At 36.9% G+C, this 22,730-nt stretch overlaps 1 protein-coding gene across 3 annotated transcripts in view; it reads right to left on the reverse strand.

Annotated features, from left to right (window-relative positions):
• Positions 1 to 22,730, reverse strand: part of alpha-Catr (alpha-catenin related) — a 208,344-nt gene that overhangs the window by 75,180 nt on the left and 110,434 nt on the right. The window contains exon 1 of one of the 3 annotated variants that reach the window (XM_090160005.1): positions 16,667 to 17,049. The exons of the other annotated variants lie outside the window; for them this stretch is intronic. Coding sequence (XP_090016131.1) covers positions 16,667 to 16,702 — 36 coding nt within the window. The 5' untranslated portion in view covers positions 16,703 to 17,049. Of the gene's footprint in view, positions 1 to 16,666; positions 17,050 to 22,730 lie in introns of those variants that run through there. 3 annotated transcript variants of the gene reach the window in all.

The raw sequence follows: 22,730 nt of genomic DNA on the forward strand, positions 1-22,730 counted from the left end.
AAGTCGGGAATGGATTTTCAATCTGATCGTTATACTTCGGGAATGGACGGGAATGGTAATTTAGGGAGTGGACGGGAATAAAGATTTCGGGAACGGCCAGGAATGGGAATTTCGGGAATGGACAGGAATGAAGATTTCGGGAACGGCCAGGAATGGGAATTTCGGGAATGGACAGGAATGAAGATTTCGGGAACGGCCAGGAATGGGAATTTCGGGAATGGACAGGAATGAAGATTTCGGGAATAGGACAGAGATTAAGATTTCGGGAATGGCTGGGAATGAGTAAACTATGACAAGGACAGAGATTAAGATTTCGGGAATGGCTGGGAATGAGTAAACTATGACAAGGACAGAGATTAAGATTTCGGGAATGGCTGGGAATGAGTAAACTATGACAAGGACAGAGATTAAGATTTCGGGAATGGCTGGGAATGAGTAAACTATGACAAGGACAGAGATTAAGATTTCGGGAATGGCCGGGAATGAGTAAACTATGACAAATGAAATGGGAACAGTTTGAAAATCAATATTTGAACGGACATGAGGTGGAAACAATTTGTTTTCCAGCAGGAATAGGCTATGTTTCCGCTTCAAAGGCAGCACTATAAATCAAATCCCTTCCTTTTACATCTATTATCAAAACCAGAATGTATTTATTAAATCTCAAAATCAGTTTCTGATTTTTGAAATAACACTTTACAACTTTTGTTGATCAACCTGTCTACACTTAAGTTGTTCATCCAATTAAGTGTACATAGTGTGAAAATGAAAATTGGTGTTGCAGCAACAAGGCCCAAGCCATCAAGCGACTTTTAAAGCCATTAATGCAGGTGGCCGAGTTACATTGCGTAGGAGGGTGGTGGTAAGCCCTTCATGCCATTCGAGCCAACTGCTCCCTCTACAGTCACTATTAACGTTAGTCTCAATAAGGAAGGGTAAACCATAGAACTCGGGAGAAAAAAACCATTTAACAAGGGAGGAGAGAACTTGCAAACGCTACGCAGAAGGAGTTATTCCGAGTTTCCACCTAGTGCCACAAACTGGAATCGAACCCGCTTTCACTTGCTGCGAGGTGAAAGTGCTAACCACCCTACCTAATTTTCCATGTTCACAGTGTGCAATTAGTTAGGAGAATTGAAATAGGTAACCAAATTGGCCCATGGAAATCCCGTAAGCAAAATTTGTGTTCGACCCCTCAGCGAAAATTCGACCACCGTCATTTTCCCTAAGTATAAATAAATAAATTCTTGGAAATATTATTGTTCTGGAATATTTGAAAACGATTTTCGGGTTTAAGGGAAAAGGTATCGTAGCGTGGTCTGTAATTTATATGGATATTTATGGGGGATTTTCCTTCACCCTAAGCAGGATGATCATAGTGGGAATAATGGAAGCCCGAAATGTCTGCCTTTTTTTTCTGCATTAAAACTATATTTCGTACCTTTATTTTTCATTTCGATACCAGAACGGAATTGAACGAGTGTTTCGGCACAACCAATTTTTACGCAATTTTTTCATTTTCGAGAGATACAAAACGTGGATTTACGCGATTTTTCTATCTTTCGATATCGGTAAACAAGAAGAACAATATATAATATTAAGAACCTATTTAGGTCACTAAGAACGTTCGAGTCTAGTTCCCAGGTCCATTTTCAATAATAGCATAACGCCAACTAGTATTATTAGTTTGTGTCATATAAATTGAATTTTGTATCCATGGTTAAAAATTGATAATAAAATTAAAATAACACAACTGATACTTAATGGCTTTAAAAACATTATTTTAATGTTATAAACGTTTAAATTGCGAACTTTCGGGTACGTGACCCCTTGTCAAGCACTAGGTTTACAATAAACTTTTATCTCCCTTTTCATTATCACTATTCATTTTTAACAAATCATTTTTGACAATGTTTACAAATCATTTTTTACATTCATTCATTTTTAATTCCCCCCAATTTTTAATACAAATTTTCCCTTTATATAAATTTAATTTCGTCATTTTTTATTGAGACGGCTTCTTTAAGCTCGCAATTTTAACGTTTATAACTTTAAAATAATGTTTTTAAAGCCATGAAGTATCAGTTGTGTTATTTTAATTTTATTATCATTATTAGTTTGGTTAAACGTTTATTTTAGTTAAATATAGCTGAATTTAATTAAAGATAATTAATCTTAAAATAACAAATAGATTATCAATTAAGGCCAGTTCCAAAGACTCCCAATAGATGGCCTTACTGTTTTAATTTTAATATCGATTTTCAATCTAGTCCTTCCTAAAACGTCTTGATTCCGTACGTTCTCAGTAAACCCAAATATGTTCTTGATGAAATAATGATAACGTAAACGGTTTTCCATTATTTAAGTTCTGTTTTTCTAAAAAAAAACAGTTACTTGGAAAACAAAACGAACAAATCCATTCTTTTAAATCTAATAAAAACTATTTAGAACACTAACGATTGTTTTTATTTCAACTAAAATAAATATGGACTAAAATACAACATTTTGCATGAAATTGTTTTTTATATTTCAACCCATTTTTATATAAAGTTTTATAACGTACGCCCCTTGAGAAATAGGTTTCTTCGAGAAGAAGAAAGTTGAAAAATAAGAAAAAGTGGTAAGCTGGCAAAACGGGCGAAAACATTGCCGAGGAAAAATAAGAAGGTTCTTTTCAATAAACTCGCTAACGACGCAAAAATAAATAGAACACGCTTTCTGCCCCTTCACTACTCACCAAAAGGAACCATTGCTTTCGAGATAAAATACAACAGCGACGGAAGCATTAACAACATTTACATTTTTCCAGTAAAAGGCTCGATTTTCTTCAGCTTATTCACTCTTTTATATCAAAACACTAAAGCGCCATTGTTACCGCTTTTTGAACAGGATTTCCACCATATTCTCAGATTCAAATAGGCGCTTAAATAAACCCCTCTGATTGTCTATGCGTAGAAAAATCTCAGCTTTGGCAGTATAAATATAAACCAACGACAAACTGGTTATATGTCCAGTCTCAGCAGCACAAACTCTTTAATCGGCTATGAATGATCTTTTATTTAAAGGGCTATTTCCTGACTTTCCAGGTTTTCCCAGACCCTCTCCGGAGATTTTCCCAAACTTATTTTGTGCCAAATGTTTTTACGGTGCCAAAAAAATATTATTTTAATCTATATTGTAATTATGGTCTCCTATTTGCAACACAAATTTGATTCTCTGTTATTTTCCTGATTTTCAGACTAAATTAAAAATTCCCTGAAATTTTCCTGATATTTAGACTATTTAAAATTCCCTGATTTTTAGACTTTTTTTTTAAATTCCCCGATTTTTAGACTTCATTTAAAATTTCCCGTATTTTAGACTTTTTTTTTAAATTCCCCGATTTTTAGACTTCATTTAAAATTCCCTGACTTTTAGACCCATGTTCAAATTCCCTGACTGTTTCAGGAATTCCAAGTTTTCCAGGTATGGTGATATTTTCAACGACTTATTTTAAGACCAAATTTGGCAATTTTTTGCCTATATTTTTATAACCGTTTTCCATTTACAACTAAAATTAAATTCCCAGACTTTGCCCTGACCTAAGTGACCTTTCTACTAATATTATTATTATTATTATTATTATTATTATTATAGACCCATTTTAAAATTCCCTAACTTTTCCAGGTTTTTAAATTCACTGATTTTTCCGTGAAATATTTTAGAGAATTTTCCTAACCTTTTCCTTGCCAAAATTAAACCATTTACAACTATGTATATTTCCTTTAATCAAAAATTAATAAAATTAATTCAGCTCATATTTCAGAATAAATGCAACTTAGAAATCATTTTCGTTTAGATCACCTTTAAGATTAATTTTAATTTCTTGACTTAAACTCCCTGCCGTTTCCGTTGACTTTTTAGGCCTATTTTTAAATTCCCTAATTTCCCTATTACTTTTTGGCCTATTTTTAAATACCCTGATTTTCCCCATCACTTTGTAGGATTATTTTTAAATTCCGCATTTTTTTAATAATTTTTAGGCCTATTTTAATTTCCCTGATTTTCCCAAAGACTTTTTAGGCCTATTTTTAAATACCCTGATATCCCCACGACTTTTTAGGCCTATTTTTAAATACCCTGATTTTTCCCATGACTTTGTAGGCCTATTTTTAAATACCCTGATTTTTCCCACGACCTTTCAGGCCTATTTTTAAATACCTGATTTTTCCCACGACCTTTCAGGCCTATTTTTAAATACCTGATTTTTCCCCATTACTTTGTAGGCCTATTTTTAAATACCCTGATTTTTCCCACGACCTTTCAGGCCTATTTTTAAATACCTGATTTTTCCCCATTACTTTTTAGGCCTATTTTTAAATTCCTCGACTTTTCCCTGACTTTTTAAAAATTCTTAAAACTTCCTTCCGTTTCCTCTGACCTTTTAGGCCTATTTTAAAGTTCCTCGACTTTTCCCTGACCAGCGTACTGTTCATTTTATATCGTGGCGTAAAATTGCGAAGCCCGTGATTCCCACTAAGGCACCGAGAGGGTACTTCCACGATCTGGCCAAATATAATAAAAGTGGGGCAGAAAAATCTCCTTGGAGAAGGGAGGACGATCGGTGAACAAACATTCTCCAGAGATTGGCCGAGCGAGCGTGTTTGCGAGCTTACATATTCCGAGAGTTACCATCCCCGCAAAGTTCGGAGATAAAAATGACCTTCCCCGGCGAAAGGAAGGTTACCCAACGGAAACCTTCGAGCGTAGTTCCAGTTGACAGGAAGGAGGACGTAGGCTTTTTCCCTGCCGATATAAATAGCGAGGTGAAGTGTCCGAGGAAAGGGGAGATAAGGAGCCGCGCGGAGAAGGTATCCACCGAGCACCCCGACTACCCGCGTCGTCATCGAGAAGAAGCTGATAAGGCAGCCTAATGGCCAATGACGTTATTATGACGTCACTTAACGAGCGATAAACGCCCCTTGTTTGTTAGCCGCCTTACCTGGCCCGCTGGTATAGCCGCAGTCTTTTATTAAGGCCATCGTTACAACCCCCACACACACTTCCTCCGCGTTATCAACAGGAGGCTGCTTATGGAGTTTTCTCGTTGCGAATACGGCCAACTCTGTCCGCTCCTTTAAGCTTTCTAATTGGCAGAACGTGCCTTCGATGCAGCCTATCCAACCCCCCCCCCACTTTTGGTTATATTTTCCACAATTTACCAATTTTTTGTTATATTTTCCACCATTATCCAATTTTGGTTATATTTTCCACAATTTACTATTTCGTGGTTATATTTTCCACAATTTTTCAATTTTTTGTCATATTTTCCACCATTATCCAATTTTGGTTATATTTTCCACAATTTACTATTTCGTGGTTATATTTTCCACAATTTTTCAATTTTTTGTCATATTTACCACCATTTTCCACTTTTGGTTATATTTTCCACAATTTACCAATTTGTGGTTATATTTTCCACAATTTTTCAATTTTTTGTTATATTTTCCACCATTATCCAATTTTTGTCATGTTTTCCACAATTTTCCACTTTTTGTCATATTTTCCCCAATTTTCCAATTTTTGTTATATTTTCCACAATTCGCCATATTTTCCACCATATTCCAAATTTTTTTAATATTTTCCACTGAACTGAACATTTACGAAAAGTAGCCTTTTAAAACTCTGGCATTCCAGCCTTCAAACTAGAGTTCCACTTTATAACGAGTGTCATTACCCTCGAGTGAAATTGAAAAGCTAATACCTTACAAAATATCCTGGGATAAAAACGGTCTCGCTTCTGTTTAGGCGATTCTGGAAAAGTTCAAATGGAACATCAAAATGTAAAACTTCTCTAATATTTATTTTTAAAAACTTTAAATTAAGCGAAAGCAGCTAACGCGATCTGTTTCTCTGGCTTTATTACATTTTAAACTGCAACTCTGCGAGTAATTTAAGGAAAAATGTTCGCCCGTATAACAGCAAACTAGCTTCGTCTTCAAACATTTTTAAAACATACGCTTCATAAAGTTAAAGCCCCTTTTTAGGCAAAGCGTACCACTTTTATAAATAAAAATAACGATTCTCTTTACGAAGCCAAATATTAGAATAAAGTTTTCTTTATACGCGTTAAGTTTGGCTAATGAGAATTTTGCCCTCCGTATGCGTATTTTTAGCCTCGTAATTGCAACGTCAGTGACGGTGTTATTCTCGAAAACAGGCTAATACAGTTGTCGTAACGTAAGTTACCTAAAACGAGTATTTTAACAAAAAGACCGGAACACGAAAATCTCGGAATAATAAAGCTATTAAACAGATAATTTGTTGCCATGGAAACGAAATTAACACACAAAAGAGCGCCGTTTCGAGCGTAATTAATCAATAGTAGTTGCCCGGAACGGTAAACACGAGTGTTGTTAGCCTACAGAGAGATAATAACAAATTAACGGACGTAAACGAGAAAATTCGAACAAAAACTAGACCACAAGTTAAGATCAAGAGACGTAAACGAGAAAATTCGTATGAAAACCACCTCATATTTTAAATCAAGAGACGTACACGAGAAAATTAGTATGAAAACCACCTCGTATTTTAGATCAAGAAACGTTAATGAGAAAATTCGTACGAAAACCACGTCATAATTTAGATCAAGAAACGTCAACTAGAAAATTCGTATGAAAACCACGTCATAATTTAGATCAAGAGACGTAATCGATCAAATTCGTATGAAAAGCACATCATAGATCAAGAAACGTCAACTAGAAAATTCGTATGAAAACCACCTCATATTTAAGATCAAGAGACGTACACGAGAAAATTAGTATGAAAACCACCTCATATTTTAGATCAAGAGACGTACACGAGAAAATTAGTATGAAAACCACCTCATATTTTAGATCAAGAGACGTACACGAGAAAATTCGTACGAAAACCACCTCATAATTTAGATCAAGAGACGTCAACTAGAAAATTCGTATGAAAACCACGTCATAATTTAGATCAAGAGACGTAAACGAGAAAATTCGTATGAAAACCACCACATAATTTAGATCAAGAGACGTAAACGAGAAATTTCGTATAAAAAACAACCTCATATTTTAGATCAAGAGACGCAAACGAGAAAATTCGTATGAAAACTACCTCATAATTTAGATCAAGAGACGTTAATGAGAAAATTCGTACGAAAACCACCTCATAATTTAGATCAAGAGACGTCAACTAGAAAATTCGTATGAAAACCACGTCATAATTTAGATCAAGAGACGTAAACGAGAAAATTAGTATGAAAATTAACTCATAATTTAGATCAAGAGACGTAAACGAGAAATTTCGTATGAAAACCACCTCATATTTTAGATCAAGAGACGTAAACGAGAAAATTCGTATGAAAACTACCTCATAATTTAGATCAAGAGACGTAAACGAGAAAATTCGTATGAAAACCACGTCATAATTTAGATCAAGAGACGTAAGCGATCAAATTCGTATTAAAAACACATTATAATTTAGATCAAGAGACGTAAACGATAAAATTCGTATGAAAACCACGTCATAATTTAGATCAAAAGACGTAAACGAGAAAATTCGTATAAAAACTAGAAACCATAATTCAGATCAACTTAGAACGGCATTAATTAAGACGATAAAAATTGTCGGTAATTACTTCGCAGCAATTTCAAAGAAATAACTTTGTTCTTTTTTTTTTGGTTGTTCGCCGCGGGATAGATCGGAAAAAGTGAAACTTATTGCTCCTGTTAATTAAAATACAAAGACAGCCTATGCTCCGAGCTCCGTATATAGGATGTGTCTTTCCCGTAAGACACCAAGTCTCCTTCGAAGTTGCCCCCAACTCGGATAAAAAAAAGTAATATAACAATGACGAGTCTAGGGAAATGTCAGAAAGAAGACTGAGGAGTTGGGTGCGCTTAGGGGACGAGCGTAGATTTTGGATGGCGTGCAATGGTCGACCTGGAAGAACGGGGATAAAGTCACTTAATTAAGATACTTTTCGGGGTGGCTGCGACCTTTTCCTAGTCCACTTAACCGAAATTGAGGAAGATTCGGGACTCGCTCTAATATATCGGACAAGATACTCACTAGTTACCAAACAACGAATTGCAGTTAACTAGATCTCGATGTATACAGGGTGGAAGCCTCGGTACTTCTCGTAGTACACCAGAATTCTCGGCCGATGGGGTGGCTTACGTTTAAAAAAGAAAAACTAATGTAGTGCTGGGATGTGTGTAGAGCCTTAACTCTTTTTGTAAATAATTTTGTAAATATGTTATTGTATTATATATATACTGCTTCTGGTTACCTTATGACTTTAAGTTATGAACTATTATGTTTTTTATTACTTCGCTTTAAAAATTGTAAATTCCTGCGAATCCATTGTATAATGGTTTCCTCCGTGATATAAAACGGATTTGTACCCCAAAAGGAAAATAAATATAGATAGATAGATAGCTGCGGGTCGAACACTTCTACAGGCGCTGGTATTACCAAAATTGACCAATGGGATAATTGGAAGCGCATCTTTATCCAATCGCCCGAAAAAGCATTGGGAAGATTATCCCATTGGTCTATTTTTAGACTGGGAAAAGTACCGACGCTGGACCACGGCTGAGGCTTCCAATTCTTCCATTGGTCTATTTTTGGCCTATCAGCGCCTGTAGAAGTGTTCCGCCTTCGTTACATGTCGCAAGATCGACTGGCCAAACAAGTCTTTGACTACATTCGCCTCACCGGCACCCACACCAAATGGCTCAAGCGACTGACGTATCTTGATCACTTATACGGACAGGGCTCTAACAGAGGAGAGGCGACGAATGAGAGAGAGTGGCGCGCCAAAGTTGGCAAGGGTGTACTGGAGAAGGCCCAAGCGGACTGGGTGTCCGAGGTGAAGAAACACCCCAGCCTAGTCCTGTATTCCTGCAAAGAATCGCCGGCCACTGAAGCGTTTTATTCCAATGGCCTCGGAGGCCGTCTGTTTTTCCAGGCCCGCTGTGGAGCCCTCCCCACTGGCCGACGATTTCAGGAAATATTTCAAGAAAACCCGGCTTGCCTTCTTTGTGGTGCGCCAAATGAAGACCTCCTCCACATTATCCGAGATTGTCCAGAATTAGATCACGCCAGAGTGGAAGACCATCGACGGTTAACGCTTAAATCTCTCCTCGCGTTTGATAATGAGCCCGATATCCGGCTGATTGATAATACAAAAACGCTTCTGAAGCTTTGGTGGACCGTCCGCGGTGAAAAAAAAAAGGCTATGCCATAGTGTTTACCCCCCCCCCCCCCGACCGTGTTATAAGTAATAGTTTACCATTTTGTATATAGCACTTGTTCATTTAACCGAAGTTTTTTTGGTTTTTGTTTGTTTTTTTTTTAACATATTTTTTTATATTAACTCGAAACATATTATATCAACGTTTCTTATTGTTGTTTCTGTAATACCATTTTGTGCCTGCGAGCCTTTGCTTCTCCCTGATTTAAAAGGGATCTTATGGGTAAATAAAATTCATTCATTCATTCATACTATGAGAAGTACCGAGGCTGGACCACGGCTGCGGCTTTCAATTCTCCCATTGGTCTATTTTTGGCCTACCAGCGCCTGTAGAAGTGTTCCACCCGCAGCACTCTAATGTACTATGAAAAGTACCGAGGCTGGACCACGGCTGCGGCTTTCAATTCTCCCATTGGTCTATTTTTGGCCTACCAGCGCCTGTAGATGTGTTCCACCCGCAGCACTCTAATGTACTATGAAAAGTACCGAGGCTGGACCACGGCTGCGGCTTTCAATTCTCCCATTGGTCTATTTTTGGCCTACCAGCGCCTGTAGATGTGTTCCACCCGCAGCACTCTAATGTACTATGAAAAGTACCGAGGCTGGACCACGGCTGCGGCTTTCAATTCTCCCATTGGTCTATTTTTGGCCTACCAGCGCCTGTAGATGTGTTCCACCCGCAGCACTCTAATGTACTATGAAAAGTACCGAGGCTGGACCACGGCTGCGGCTTTCAATTCTCCCATTGGTCTATTTTTGGCCTACCAGCGCCTGTAGAAGTGTTCCACCCGCAGCACTCTAGTGTACTATGAGAAGTACCGAGGCTGGACCACGGCTGAGGTTTCCACCCTGTATGTACTAGATTCGGGTCGCAAATTTATCCGTCCAAGGATGTCCTGACATTACCGCTCGAAGAAATTGGATATGAAGGGGTCGTTACGGACTTGTGGACAACTTCGATAAAAAGCACGCTATTGGTATCAAGTTCGACCGAGTCCGCGTAATAGAGACGCAACGTCGGAGGTACAGGGTGCGTACCAAATTTACGGAAACAATTTCACTGACTTTTCCAGGTTTTCCCGAACCAAAATGCTTAATTTTTCATGATAATTTTTGTTGAGTAAATGAATTGTTTGAGGTAAAATCTTTGCAAAATATTTAATATGTATTTTTAATACATCTGTCCATAATTTCTTTGCCTGGTTTTTTTGGATTATTTTCAAATTCCCTGACTTTTGTGATTATTTTCAAATTCCCTGACTTTGTGAAGCTATTTTCATTTTAACTGACTTTTTGGAGTCTTTTTCCAATTCACTGACTTTGTGAAGCTAAGGAGCCAGTTCGGTTTTCATTTCCATGTAGTTTTTTTTATATATTTTTTGTAAGACGTATATTCCGCCATCTATTGACCGAAATCAAAAGCATTAATAATAACAACTTTCGCAAACACCAAATTTTCCCCACTTTCTATATTATATTTTTATTACTATATTATTATATTAATATTATATTATTACATTAATATTACATTATTATATTAATAATATAACATTAATATTATATTATTTTATTAATATTAATACATTACTATTATATTATTTTATTAATATTAATACATTACTATTATATTATTTTATTAATATTAATACATTACTATTATATTATCATATTTTATTATTATATTAATAATATTATTACATTACTATTATATTATCATATTTTATTATTATATTAATAATATTATTACATTACTATTATATTATCATATTTTATTAATATATTAATATTATTACATAACTATTATATTATCATATTTTATTAATATATTAATATTATTACATTACTATTATATTATCATATTTTATTAATATATTAATATTATTAAATTACTATTGTATTATCATATTTTATTATTATTACTATTGTATTATCATATTTTATTATTATTACATTAATATAATTAAATTACTATTGTATTATCATATTTTATTATTATTAAATTTATATTATTTTATCATATTTTATTATTATTATATTAATATTATAACATTACTATTGTATTACCATATTTTATTAATATTAAGATTATTACATTACTATTATATTATCATATTTTATTAATATATTAATATTATTACATTACTATTATATTATCATATTTTATTAATATATTAATATTATCACATTATTATATTATCATATTTTATTAATATATTATTATTATTAATTTACTATTGTATTATCATATTTTATTATTATTACATTAATATTATTAAATTACAATTGTATTATCATATTTTATTATTATTACATTAATATTATTAAATTACTATTGTATTATCATATTTTATTATTATTAAATTAATATTATTTTATCATATTTTATTATTATTATATTAATATTATTACATTACTATTGTATTACCATATTTTATTATTTTATTAATATTAATATTATTACATTACTATTGTATTAGCCCATTTTATTATTTTATTAATATTAATATTATTGTATTGTATTACAATAATTATATAAATGAATATTGCTAACAGGAAATATTTGTCGTTAGGCCATGAAGATCGGCCCCTCTGATTACCAATGCCCGTAGACTTCCAAACCCCAATTGGGACCAAATGTCATCTTTAGCTTCCATCGGCAATTACGCATTTATAATTAGCAACACCCGAGTTGAAAGGGAGGTGCCGAACACCAACGTTGCTTTGTGCGGGCCAGCATATAAATCCATAATTCGAATTAGGGAAACCATAGATATGTGCTCTTGTTTCGGGTTCAATTCTTTATCGTCTATACCCATACCAAGAATTCAATTATTTATACTTTAGGAGAGAATGACTTATGTTGAGACCATTTTTAACGTTTGGCTATCAATCCACTCACTCTCTAAGAATAATCTAATTCCTTATAAATAAAATAAAAACAACCCAATCCAATTTTCGCATTGTATATCTGGGTTTCCCGATACTCGTGTTCATTTCCGGATTTCCCGATACTCGTGTTCATTTCCGGATTTCCCGATACTCGTGTTCATTTCCGGATTTCCCGATACTCGTGTTCATTTCCGGATTTCCCGATACTCGTGTTCATTAACGGATTTCCCGATACTCGTGTTCATTAACGGATTTCCCGATACTCGTGTTCATTAACGGATTTCCCGATACTCGTGTTCATTAACGGATTTCCCGATACTCGTGTTCATTTTCGGATTTCCCGATACTCGTGTTCATTTTCGGATTTCCCGATACTCGTGTTCATTTCCGGATTTCCCGATACTCGTGTTCATTTCCGGATTTCCCGATACTCGTGTTCATTTCCGGATTTCCCGATACTCGTGTTCATTTCCGGATTTCCCGATACTCGTGTTCATTTCCGGATTTCCCGATACTCGTGTTCATTAACGGATTTCCCGATACTCGTGTTCATTTCCGGATTTCCCGATACTCGTGTTCATTAACGGATTTCCCGATACTCGTGTTCATTAACGGATTTCCCGATACTCGTGTTCATTAACGGATTTCCCGATACTCGTGTTCATTAACGGATTTCCCGATACTCGTGTTCATTTTCGGATTTCCCGATACTCGTGTTCATTTTCGGATTTCCCGATACTCGTGTTCATTAACGGATTTCCCGATACTCGTGTTCATTAACGGATTTCCCGATACTCGTGTTCATTTCCGGATTTCCCGATACTCGTGTTCATTTCCGGATTTCCCGATACTCGTGTTCATTTCCGGATTTCCCGATACTCGTGTTCATTTCCGGATTTCCCGATACTCGTGTTCATTTCCGGATTTCCCGATACTCGTGTTCATTTCCGGATTTCCCGATACTCGTGTTCATTTCCGGATTTCCCGATACTCGTGTTCATTAACGGATTTCCCGATACTCGTGTTCATTAACGGATTTCCCGATACTCGTGTTCATTAACGGATTTCCCGATACTCGTGTTCATTTCCGGATTTCCCGATACTCGTGTTCATTTCCGGATTTCCCGATACTCGTGTTCATTTCCGGATTTCCCGATACTCGTGTTCATTTCCGGATTTCCCGATACTCGTGTTCATTTCCGGATTTCCCGATACTCGTGTTCATTTCCGGATTTCCCGATACTCGTGTTCATTTCCGGATTTCCCGATACTCGTGTTCATTTCCGGATTTCCCGATACTCGTGTTCATTTCCGGATTTCCCGATACTCGTGTTCATTAACGGATTTCCCGATACTCGTGTTCATTAACGGATTTCCCGATACTCGTGTTCATTAACGGATTTCCCGATACTCGTGTTCATTAACGGATTTCCCGATACTCGTGTTCATTAACGGATTTCCCGATACTCGTGTTCATTAACGGATTTCCCGATACTCGTGTTCATTTCCGGATTTCCCGATACTCGTGTTCATTTCCGGATTTCCCGATACTCGTGTTCATTAACGGATTTCCCGATACTCGTGTTCATTAACGGATTTCCCGATACTCGTGTTCATTAACGGATTTCCCGATACTCGTGTTCATTAACGGATTTCCCGATACTCGTGTTCATTAACGGATTTCCCGATACTCGTGTTCATTAACGGATTTCCCGATACTCGTGTTCATTAACGGATTTCCCGATACTCGTGTTCATTAACGGATTTCCCGATACTCGTGTTCATTAACGGATTTCCCGATACTCGTGTTCATTAACGGATTTCCCGATACTCGTGTTCATTAACGGATTTCCCGATACTCGTGTTCATTAACGGATTTCCCGATACTCGTGTTCATTAACGGATTTCCCGATACTCGTGTTCATTAACGGATTTCCCGATACTCGTGTTCATTAACGGATTTCCCGATACTCGTGTTCATTAACGGATTTCCCGATACTCGTGTTCATTAACGGATTTCCCGATACTCGTGTTCATTAACGGATTTCCCGATACTCGTGTTCATTAACGGATTTCCCGATACTCGTGTTCATTAACGGATTTCCCGATACTCGTGTTCATTAACGGATTTCCCGATACTCGTGTTCACTTTTGGAGTTCCAAAAATATTACAAATATTTATTCGCAACTTCGACTATTCTTCAGTTCATTTTAGCAATAATTTTCAAACATTTTACTTCAAAATAAAGTAAAATTATAAATAGAATATATATATATATTATAGTACCGCCTGGGAGCCCGGGTTTGAGCCAACGAGTTTCACTTCGAAACTGTATTTTTAGTAATAACAGTTTTCTTAGGGCACGGTATTATTACTTAGGGTCGCTATCGACGGCCCTGTAAATATTTAACAAGCTGCTATGGCTTGGTACGTTATTTCTTAATAAATTACCTTTCCAAAATCTATTGCCTTTATATCGATCAAAAATTTGAATTTGTAGGAAAAAGCCAACGCAGATCTTGCAGTACCTTGTTTTCGGATTAAAATAAGACTGCATTACAGACGACGTGCGCCCACGCGCGTGACAAGAATTTGGTCTTTCTATAAATTTAAATTGTGCGAGGTGACTTTGGCGAAATTCAAGCGTTATAACTCGTGATAAATTCAAAATTAATTAACTTATTCCTTAATTTGGGGCCAAGCGGGGTTGCGGTAGGGGCTGTTTCAATCCAATCAAATTGCCGTTGAGGGGATATTATCCCCGGGGTCATAAAGCCCTCTGTTGTGTCGTGATTTTCCTTTCATAACAGTATCCCATATTAGACAGTGCTCCACCATCGCATAGTTTGTTGCGAAAGATCGTCTGATTTTTAATCGTAATAAGTAAACATAGAAGGCGTCTCGAAAAATCGAAAGTTGACGAACTTTTGCTATAAAGTATGCTGTCAAATATTCTTGATGCCTGATTATTTAACGTGAAAATCAATTATTTAAACAGGGTTACCACAAAATTTTTATATTCAAATTCCCTGACTATTCCTTGTTTTCCCTGACCATTTTAAGAGATTTTCCCTGACTTTTTAAGGCCAAATTTTTATTTTATATTTGACTTTTATCCGAAGTTAATAAATTTTAATGAACTTATATTTCAGTAAAAAGGTTTGTGCAATGTTGAAAAAATTAGCCAAACTTTCAAGGAAATAAATGATAATCATAGAATTTGTCATAGATCTGGTCTAAAAAATAACCTTAAAAAAGTGCCAAGATAAAATGTAATTCCCTGACTTTTCCATTACTTTTTACAAATTCTAAAAATTCCCTGACTTTTTCCTGATTTCCCTGTTTTCCCTGACGTGTGGAAACCCTGTTAAATATCAATAGGTTCAAAATTCTATCACGACGTTCCTAAATCGAATATTTGAAAAACGTGTTTTCCCATTGCATAAAATATTAGTTAAGAAATAACGATAATACGTACAACTTAAGATTTACTTTCACCCGCTAAGAAATGAACTAAAGTTACCTAACTTTCTGTTATTAGAATTAACATACGCCTAACAAAACACAGAACGTAAACTCGAGCTTATAATGAAAAAAATAAAATCGCCATTTTCTTCCGTCAGGGGGGTTGATGTTTGTCACGCTACAGAACAAATATTTATAAATTTTTAAATAAAGTTGAGAGTTTCGAAATCAACAGGAAAGTCTCTAAATCAAACCGCGAAAATCTCGAAATTTACCCAAAAACCTCGAAAACCACAAGAAAATCTCGAAATCAAACCTGAAAAATCTCGAAATCCACTCAAAAATCTCGAAATCAAACATAAAAAATCTCGAAAACCACAAGAAAATCTCGAAATCAAACCTGAAAAATCTCGAAATCCACTAAAAAATCTCGAAATCCACTAGAAAATCTCGAAAACCACTAGAAAATCTCGAAATCAACCATGAAAATTTCTAAATCAATCCGAAAATCTCGAAATCAACCATGAAAATTTCTACATTAATCCGAAAATCTAGAAATCAACACAAAAAATTTCTAAATTAATCCGAAAATCTAGAAATCAACACAAAAAATCTCTAAAACCAAATGAAAATCCTGAAGTCTGGGCGAAAAATGATCCTCTAAGTGAGCGGGAAAAGCGCAGTCAAAACCTCGTAAAAGCGAAATCACATTGAAAATCCCAGGACTAGAGCTCGGCGTTTGGATACAAATTAACCACTAATTTTATTTTTATCCATAACCTACAATTATCCGAAAATATAATTTATTTTTTGCATGTTAAATCGTTGTTTATCCATGGATAATATCCAGAAATAAACAGTTAACCAAAATATTTACGAATAATCGAAATTTTGTCGGTTAATTTATCTGTTACGCAGAGCTCTACCCAGGACGGAATATTAGCGAAAAATCGCGCTTAACCCAGTAGTAGAGTTAGTAGGGGGAGCTCATCGGGAAGAGAATCCCGGTGAGAATAACATTGTCGTATCGAATGAGAGCGAGAGCTTACCCGGCTGCGATGTTGCTGGTGTCTGTGATGGTGCATCGCCGAATAGCTGGCATCGTCGGCGGCGGCCTCCTGGTCGTCCCGATGGCGGCCGAGCCTGCTGATCCGCGTTCGTTTCGCCGTCGCCGTCAGAGCGGAATTGGGGCCTAACAACGACTGTTAGACCTCCCTCCAATTACAAATACCAAACAAATGCCGAAAAATCGAGAAACAACAGCGGGCCGGACGTTGAGGGTCAACAATCCACGAGGCGTACTCTCTCTCTCTGGGTGTCCGGACTCTCGCGCGCGCCAACAAAACGACTGGAAGATTACGCCGAATACGAGAGAGAGAGAGCGGAAAGTTTCGATTTTAGGTGTCGAGGTGCGGTGGCGTGCCTAACCCGCGGCTCGTTCCGCGATTGCAGGCGAATGGGGCCAGCGGGAAACGGGAGACTTTTCGCGGCGCGCCGGGGAGGGATATCGAACGGAAAGCGCCCGGACGATTTCCGCGCATGCAACTTGCGCCCTCCGCTTTGTCGAGGGTTCCGAGGCGACGTCCGCGCCCCCTACCCCACCCGAACGCTACCTACACCTTTAAAAGCCCGCCACGAGGACGGAAAAACCCCCTTTCTTTCCGCATTTTGCTGCTTTAGAACAATAGGGAATTATTTTGCCTATCGTCTCTACCCCCACGGAAACCCCCCCCCCCTCCTAGAGACTAGCGCCGCCGATAAAAAAAATTTCCCGCCGCCGAAATATTTTGAGTTTTCCTACGTAACTTTATTTTTTTTCTTTCAAAAACAATTTAATTTTTTTTTTAAAAATTTTAAAAAGGGAAGGTGAGACATTTTTTCCCCTTCACGCCGCCGCCGACGAAAAAAATCAACGCCGCCGATAAATATTGTTCACAAAACTTTATTTTTTTCTTTCAAAAGCAATTTAAAATCTTTTAAGAACTTTTCAAAAGGGAAAGGGAGACATTTTCCCCCTTCACGTCGCCGCCGCCGAAAATCAACGCCACCGAGAATTTTTTAAAAATCGGCGAATTGTTTTTAGTTTACTTATTTAACTTATTTTTTTTTCTTTCCAAAACATTTTTAATTTTTTTTAAGAACTTTGCCAAAGGGAAGGGGAGACACGTTGTCGCCGAAGACCGAAATTAAATCGGCGCAATGCTCTACCCCCTCGCCCATGAGATCTACGTAGCGTGCGTTTAGAGAAGTACCACTAATTTTTCTTATAATTACGACTGTTTCTAGATTTTATTTTCCGACTTTAGAATAAGATTTATTACGTAACAATTTACTGAACCCCCTCTCCCTAAATAACTTTTAGTAACACTTTCACCAACCTCCCTCTCCCTAAGTAACATTTAGTAACAATTTAACCAACCCCCTCTCCCTAAATAACATTTTGTAACACTTTCACCAACCTCCCCTCTCCCTAAATAACATTTAGTAACAATTTAACCAACCCCCCTCTCTCTAAGTAACATTTAGTAACACTTTCACCAACCTCCCCTCTCCCTAAGTAACATTTAGTAACACTTTCACCAACCTCCCCTCTCCCTAAATAACATTTAGTAACACTTTCACCAACCTCCCCTCTCCCTAAATAACATTTAGTAACACTTTCACCAACCTCCCCTCTCTCTAAGTAACATTTAGTAACACTTTCACCAACCTCCCTCTCCCTAAGTAACATTTAACAACACTTTCACCAACCTCCCCTCTCTCGAAGTAACATTTAGTAACACTTTCACCAACCTCCCCTCTCCCTAAATAACATTTAGTAACACTTTTACCAACCCCCCTCTCCCTAAATAACATTTAGTAACACTTTCACCAACCTCCCCTCTCCCTAAATAACATTTAGTAACAATTTAACCAACCACCCTCTCTCTAAGTAACATTTAGTAACACTTTCACCAACCTCCCCTCTCCCTAAGTAACATTTAGTAACACTTTCACCAACCTCCCCTCTCCCTAAATAACATTTAGTAACACTTTCACCAACCTCCCCTCTCCCTAAATAACATTTAGTAACAATTTAACCAACCTCCCCTCTCTCTAAGTAACATTTAGTAACACTTTCACCAACCTCCCCTCTCCCTAAGTAACATTTAGTAACACTTTCACCAACCTCCCCTCTCCCTAAATAACATTTAGTAACACTTTCACCAACCTCCCCTCTCCCTAAATAACATTTAGTAACACTTTCACCAACCTCCCCTCTCTCTAAGTAACATTTAGTAACACTTTCACCAACCTCCCTCTCCCTAAGTAACATTTAACAACACTTTCACCAACCTCCCCTCTCTCGAAGTAACATTTAGTAACACTTTCACCAACCTCCCCTCTCCCTAAATAACATTTAGTAACACTTTTACCAACCCCCCTCTCCCTAAATAACATTTAGTAACACTTTCACCAACCTCCCCTCTCCCTAAGTAACATTTAGTAACACTTTCACAAACCTCCCCTCTCCCTAAGTAACATTTAGTAACACTTTCACAAACCTCCCCTCTCCCTAAGTAACATTTAGTAACACTTTCACCAACCTCCCCTCTCTCTAAGTAACATTTAGTAACACTTTCACCAACCTCCCTCTCTCTAAGTAACATTTAGTAACACTTTCACCAACCTCCCCTCTCTCTAAGTAACATTTAGTAACACTTTCACCTACCTCCCCTCTCTCTAAGTAACATTTAGTAACACTTTCACCTACCTCCCCTCTCCCTAAGTAACATTTAGTAACACTTTCACCAACCTCCCCTCTCTCTAAGTAACATTTAGTAACACTTTCACCAACCCCCCCTCTCCCTAAATAAATAATTTCAGACGCTTTTTCGAAATATAAAAAATAGTTTTTTAAATACCTACACTTTAGGTGTCGCTATAGAATTGGGGAAATGTATATATTCCATTCGAGAAAGAAGTTTAGGTTGATTCTTAGGATGTCAAATAGCTTCTTGACCGGGAATATATAATATCATAATCATCAAGAAAGGCTTATTTATTTTTAGAATTAATATTTATTGAACTAATATTGTCTAACATTCGTAAACCGATACGAAAACAGTGGGAAAATATAATCGATTACACGCTGTACAATTGTTATTCTCTTACAACGCCCCATTCCACAATTACATTAATTACTACGCTTAAATATGAGCCCAAACTATTCCAAACTGATTTAAAATGAGATTTGGGCCGCTCTAGAAACAGCGCCACCTACAGTCGTCGTTACAACGCGTCATAAATATCAACGAAACACAACGCGAAAGCGTCGAGAAATTTGCGGTTTGCTCCTTTTCTAGAACGCCTAAGACCTCGTCTATCGCTACAACCAAATACAAGAGTGGCGGCGTTGCGACGAACGGCTAGTCTTAGAACCAATTTAGCTTCCGTGCTTTCTCGTCCGCGGCTAAGGTAAACTTGTCAGGTCATAATTTAGCAGTTTTATTTCACTAGTACCATAAGTAACATAATAAACATAAGTATGGAACGAATTCGGTTAATAATAGCTAGGAGCAACAAACACAGCACCCCACACAAGGAGAACGCAACCCGTCAAAAGTCGTTCATTTCCTTGTGTACAGCTTTAGCGCATGCTGCCGTCGGAAGGGGAAAAATCGGAAATTGTCTCCCCCCCCCGCTCCCGTAAAACGTTCAGCGTAAACGTTCGTCCAATGAAATTTGTACACAACACTCCGTTAACGTGTTTACAGGCTAGCTGCGTTCTCCTTGTGTTTGTTGCTCCTTCCTACTCATCCCTTCCTACTCTTTCCGTTGGCAAAATAGTTGGTTAGTTTGATGGCGAGAAATACGAGCTTACACGCGTTTAGGTTTGAAGTTCGGAAAAAACTAATTTCTGAAATGGTTCAGTGTTTATAATAGTTATTTTTATCTTCCGATTCAATAATTCATCATTATTTTCCAAAAGTAAGCGTTATTTCCACTTTTGAAAGCATTTCAATTTCCAATAGGCCTTGGCTGGTCCGTCGAAAAGGCTGCCGGCGGACCGTCGCCGATTTTCTAGGCATCCACCAAATACTAGGTGCAGTTCGGGGAAAGTTGTCAGTCCGTTGGTACGTAATGGTTTACGTTGTCATTGGGGAAACCTACTCTCATTAAAAAATTTGCTTTGGGTGAATAGTAAGTACCATACTTATGTTTTTTATGTTACTTATTCTATTAATAAGAATGCCTTCGAATGAACTGAGAATACGCGGGCAACACAGGGTTACCCTTATGATTCCCTCGTTAAAAGCCACGCCCCTCAGCCATTCCAGGCGTAATATTTTCCCCTTTTCTGCCAGCTAGGAGCAACAAACACAACACCCCACACAAGGAGAACGCAACCCGTCAAAAGTCGTGGATTTTCTTGCGTACATTTTTCATTGGTTAGACGCTTTAGCCGTCGGAAGGGAAAAATTCGGAAATTGTCTTTCCCTTTTTCGTAAAACGCTCAGCGTAAAGGCTCGTCCAATAAAATTTGTACACAACACCATGGGCGCCCGCAAACGGAGAAAATGCCCCCCTTTTATGAGCTATAAATGCACAAATAACTGTATGAAGTTCCCTCCCCCTTTTGACTAAGTATGAAAACTTTCTACGGGCGCCCCTGCACAACACTGCGTTGGCATGTTTACAGGCTAGCTGCGTTCTTCTGGTGTTTATTGCTCCTAGCTGCCAGTAAGGGGGGACGAGACTCCGGTACGAACACGGGCTCTCTCCGTGTAGAGACATCGTAAAAACGGAAGCTGCTTATTCTCTGTTAACCTAAATACATTCACGGTCTTACGCCTAAGAGAAACAAAGTTAGGTTGAATTTTTCCGTGTTTTTTGGGGCCGAAAAACTAATTTGCAACGAGAAAATGGGAAACTGCCAGATGAAGGGTATACCAGAGAGGAAATAATTAAGAACAAAAGTGACTATCAAAATTATTTATTAAAGGGAAATGTTCAAAGTGAATTAACTATTTTTTTCCAATCGTCAACGCAACGGCGGCAGGGTCATGGTAACCGACCTAATTTCATTATTATTCCAATTAGGTACATACTCTCCCTCGCATACTCTTAACCACCGAGCACGTGGGCGGAATAACTAAATTTACAATAAATAAAGACGAGGTTAGGTTAAAACAAATGAAATAACAAAGTTTTCACTGCGAGGTTAAAAGAAAATTTTGAATTGTCTAACCGAATTGATTCGCAAAATAATTTTCCAGCACGAGTGTTTTGAAAAAATTTGGAAAGTTGCAAAAACTTGAATTTTTTTTAAATAAAAAGATCCACTTTTGTAACTACACCAAAAATGTTTGACAACTGGTAATAGCTAAATCCGAGGCTAAATCAGAATATCTTCCGTCAAAAAGATCCACTTTTGTAACTACACCAAATATGTTTGACAACTGGTAATAGCTAAGTCCGAGGCTAAATCAGAATATCTTCCGTCAAAAAGATCCACTTTTGTAACTACACCAAATATGTTTGACAACTGGTAATAGCTAAGTCCGAGGCTAAATCAGAATATCTTCCGTCAAAAAGATCCACTTTTGTAACAACACCAAAAATGTTTGACATTTGGTAATAGCTATATCAAAATGTGCTTTGAATGGTTTTGTTGATAGTTTGGTTGTTATTCATGAAATTCGACCAATAAATCCACCCGGATGGCTTTGATAACAACTTTTATTTAGTATAACCAGAAGTATATAATACGTGGAAGTATTCATCTACCTATCTTTGCTAATGATATTCGCTTGAAACATGTACTTCGCACGCAGGTTCCCGTTAATTTTTCCAAACAGGTTTAGAGTTAAAACATAAGTCACTTAATGATTTTCTAATACTATTTTATTTTTTAAATATGGTTTCATATTATTAATAATTTTTTTTTTACATTTTATACGTTTTAGAGAAGTAATAGATCTGAAAAATGGTAGCAATGTAAAACAAAATGATATATTTATTTGAACTAAATTCCAAAACTGACTAAGTATTTATATTTCCTTAAAATTTTACAATCTGACTAAACACAAAATCCTACTCTCGGCTTGAACTATTTTGAAAACAGTCCTT

The sequence above is a fragment of the Leiobunum rupestre genome, chromosome 10 (genome assembly GCF_980474605.1).
Source record: "Leiobunum rupestre chromosome 10, qqLeiRupe1.1.hap1, whole genome shotgun sequence".
Classification (NCBI taxonomy): Eukaryota; Metazoa; Arthropoda; class Arachnida; order Opiliones; family Sclerosomatidae; genus Leiobunum; species Leiobunum rupestre.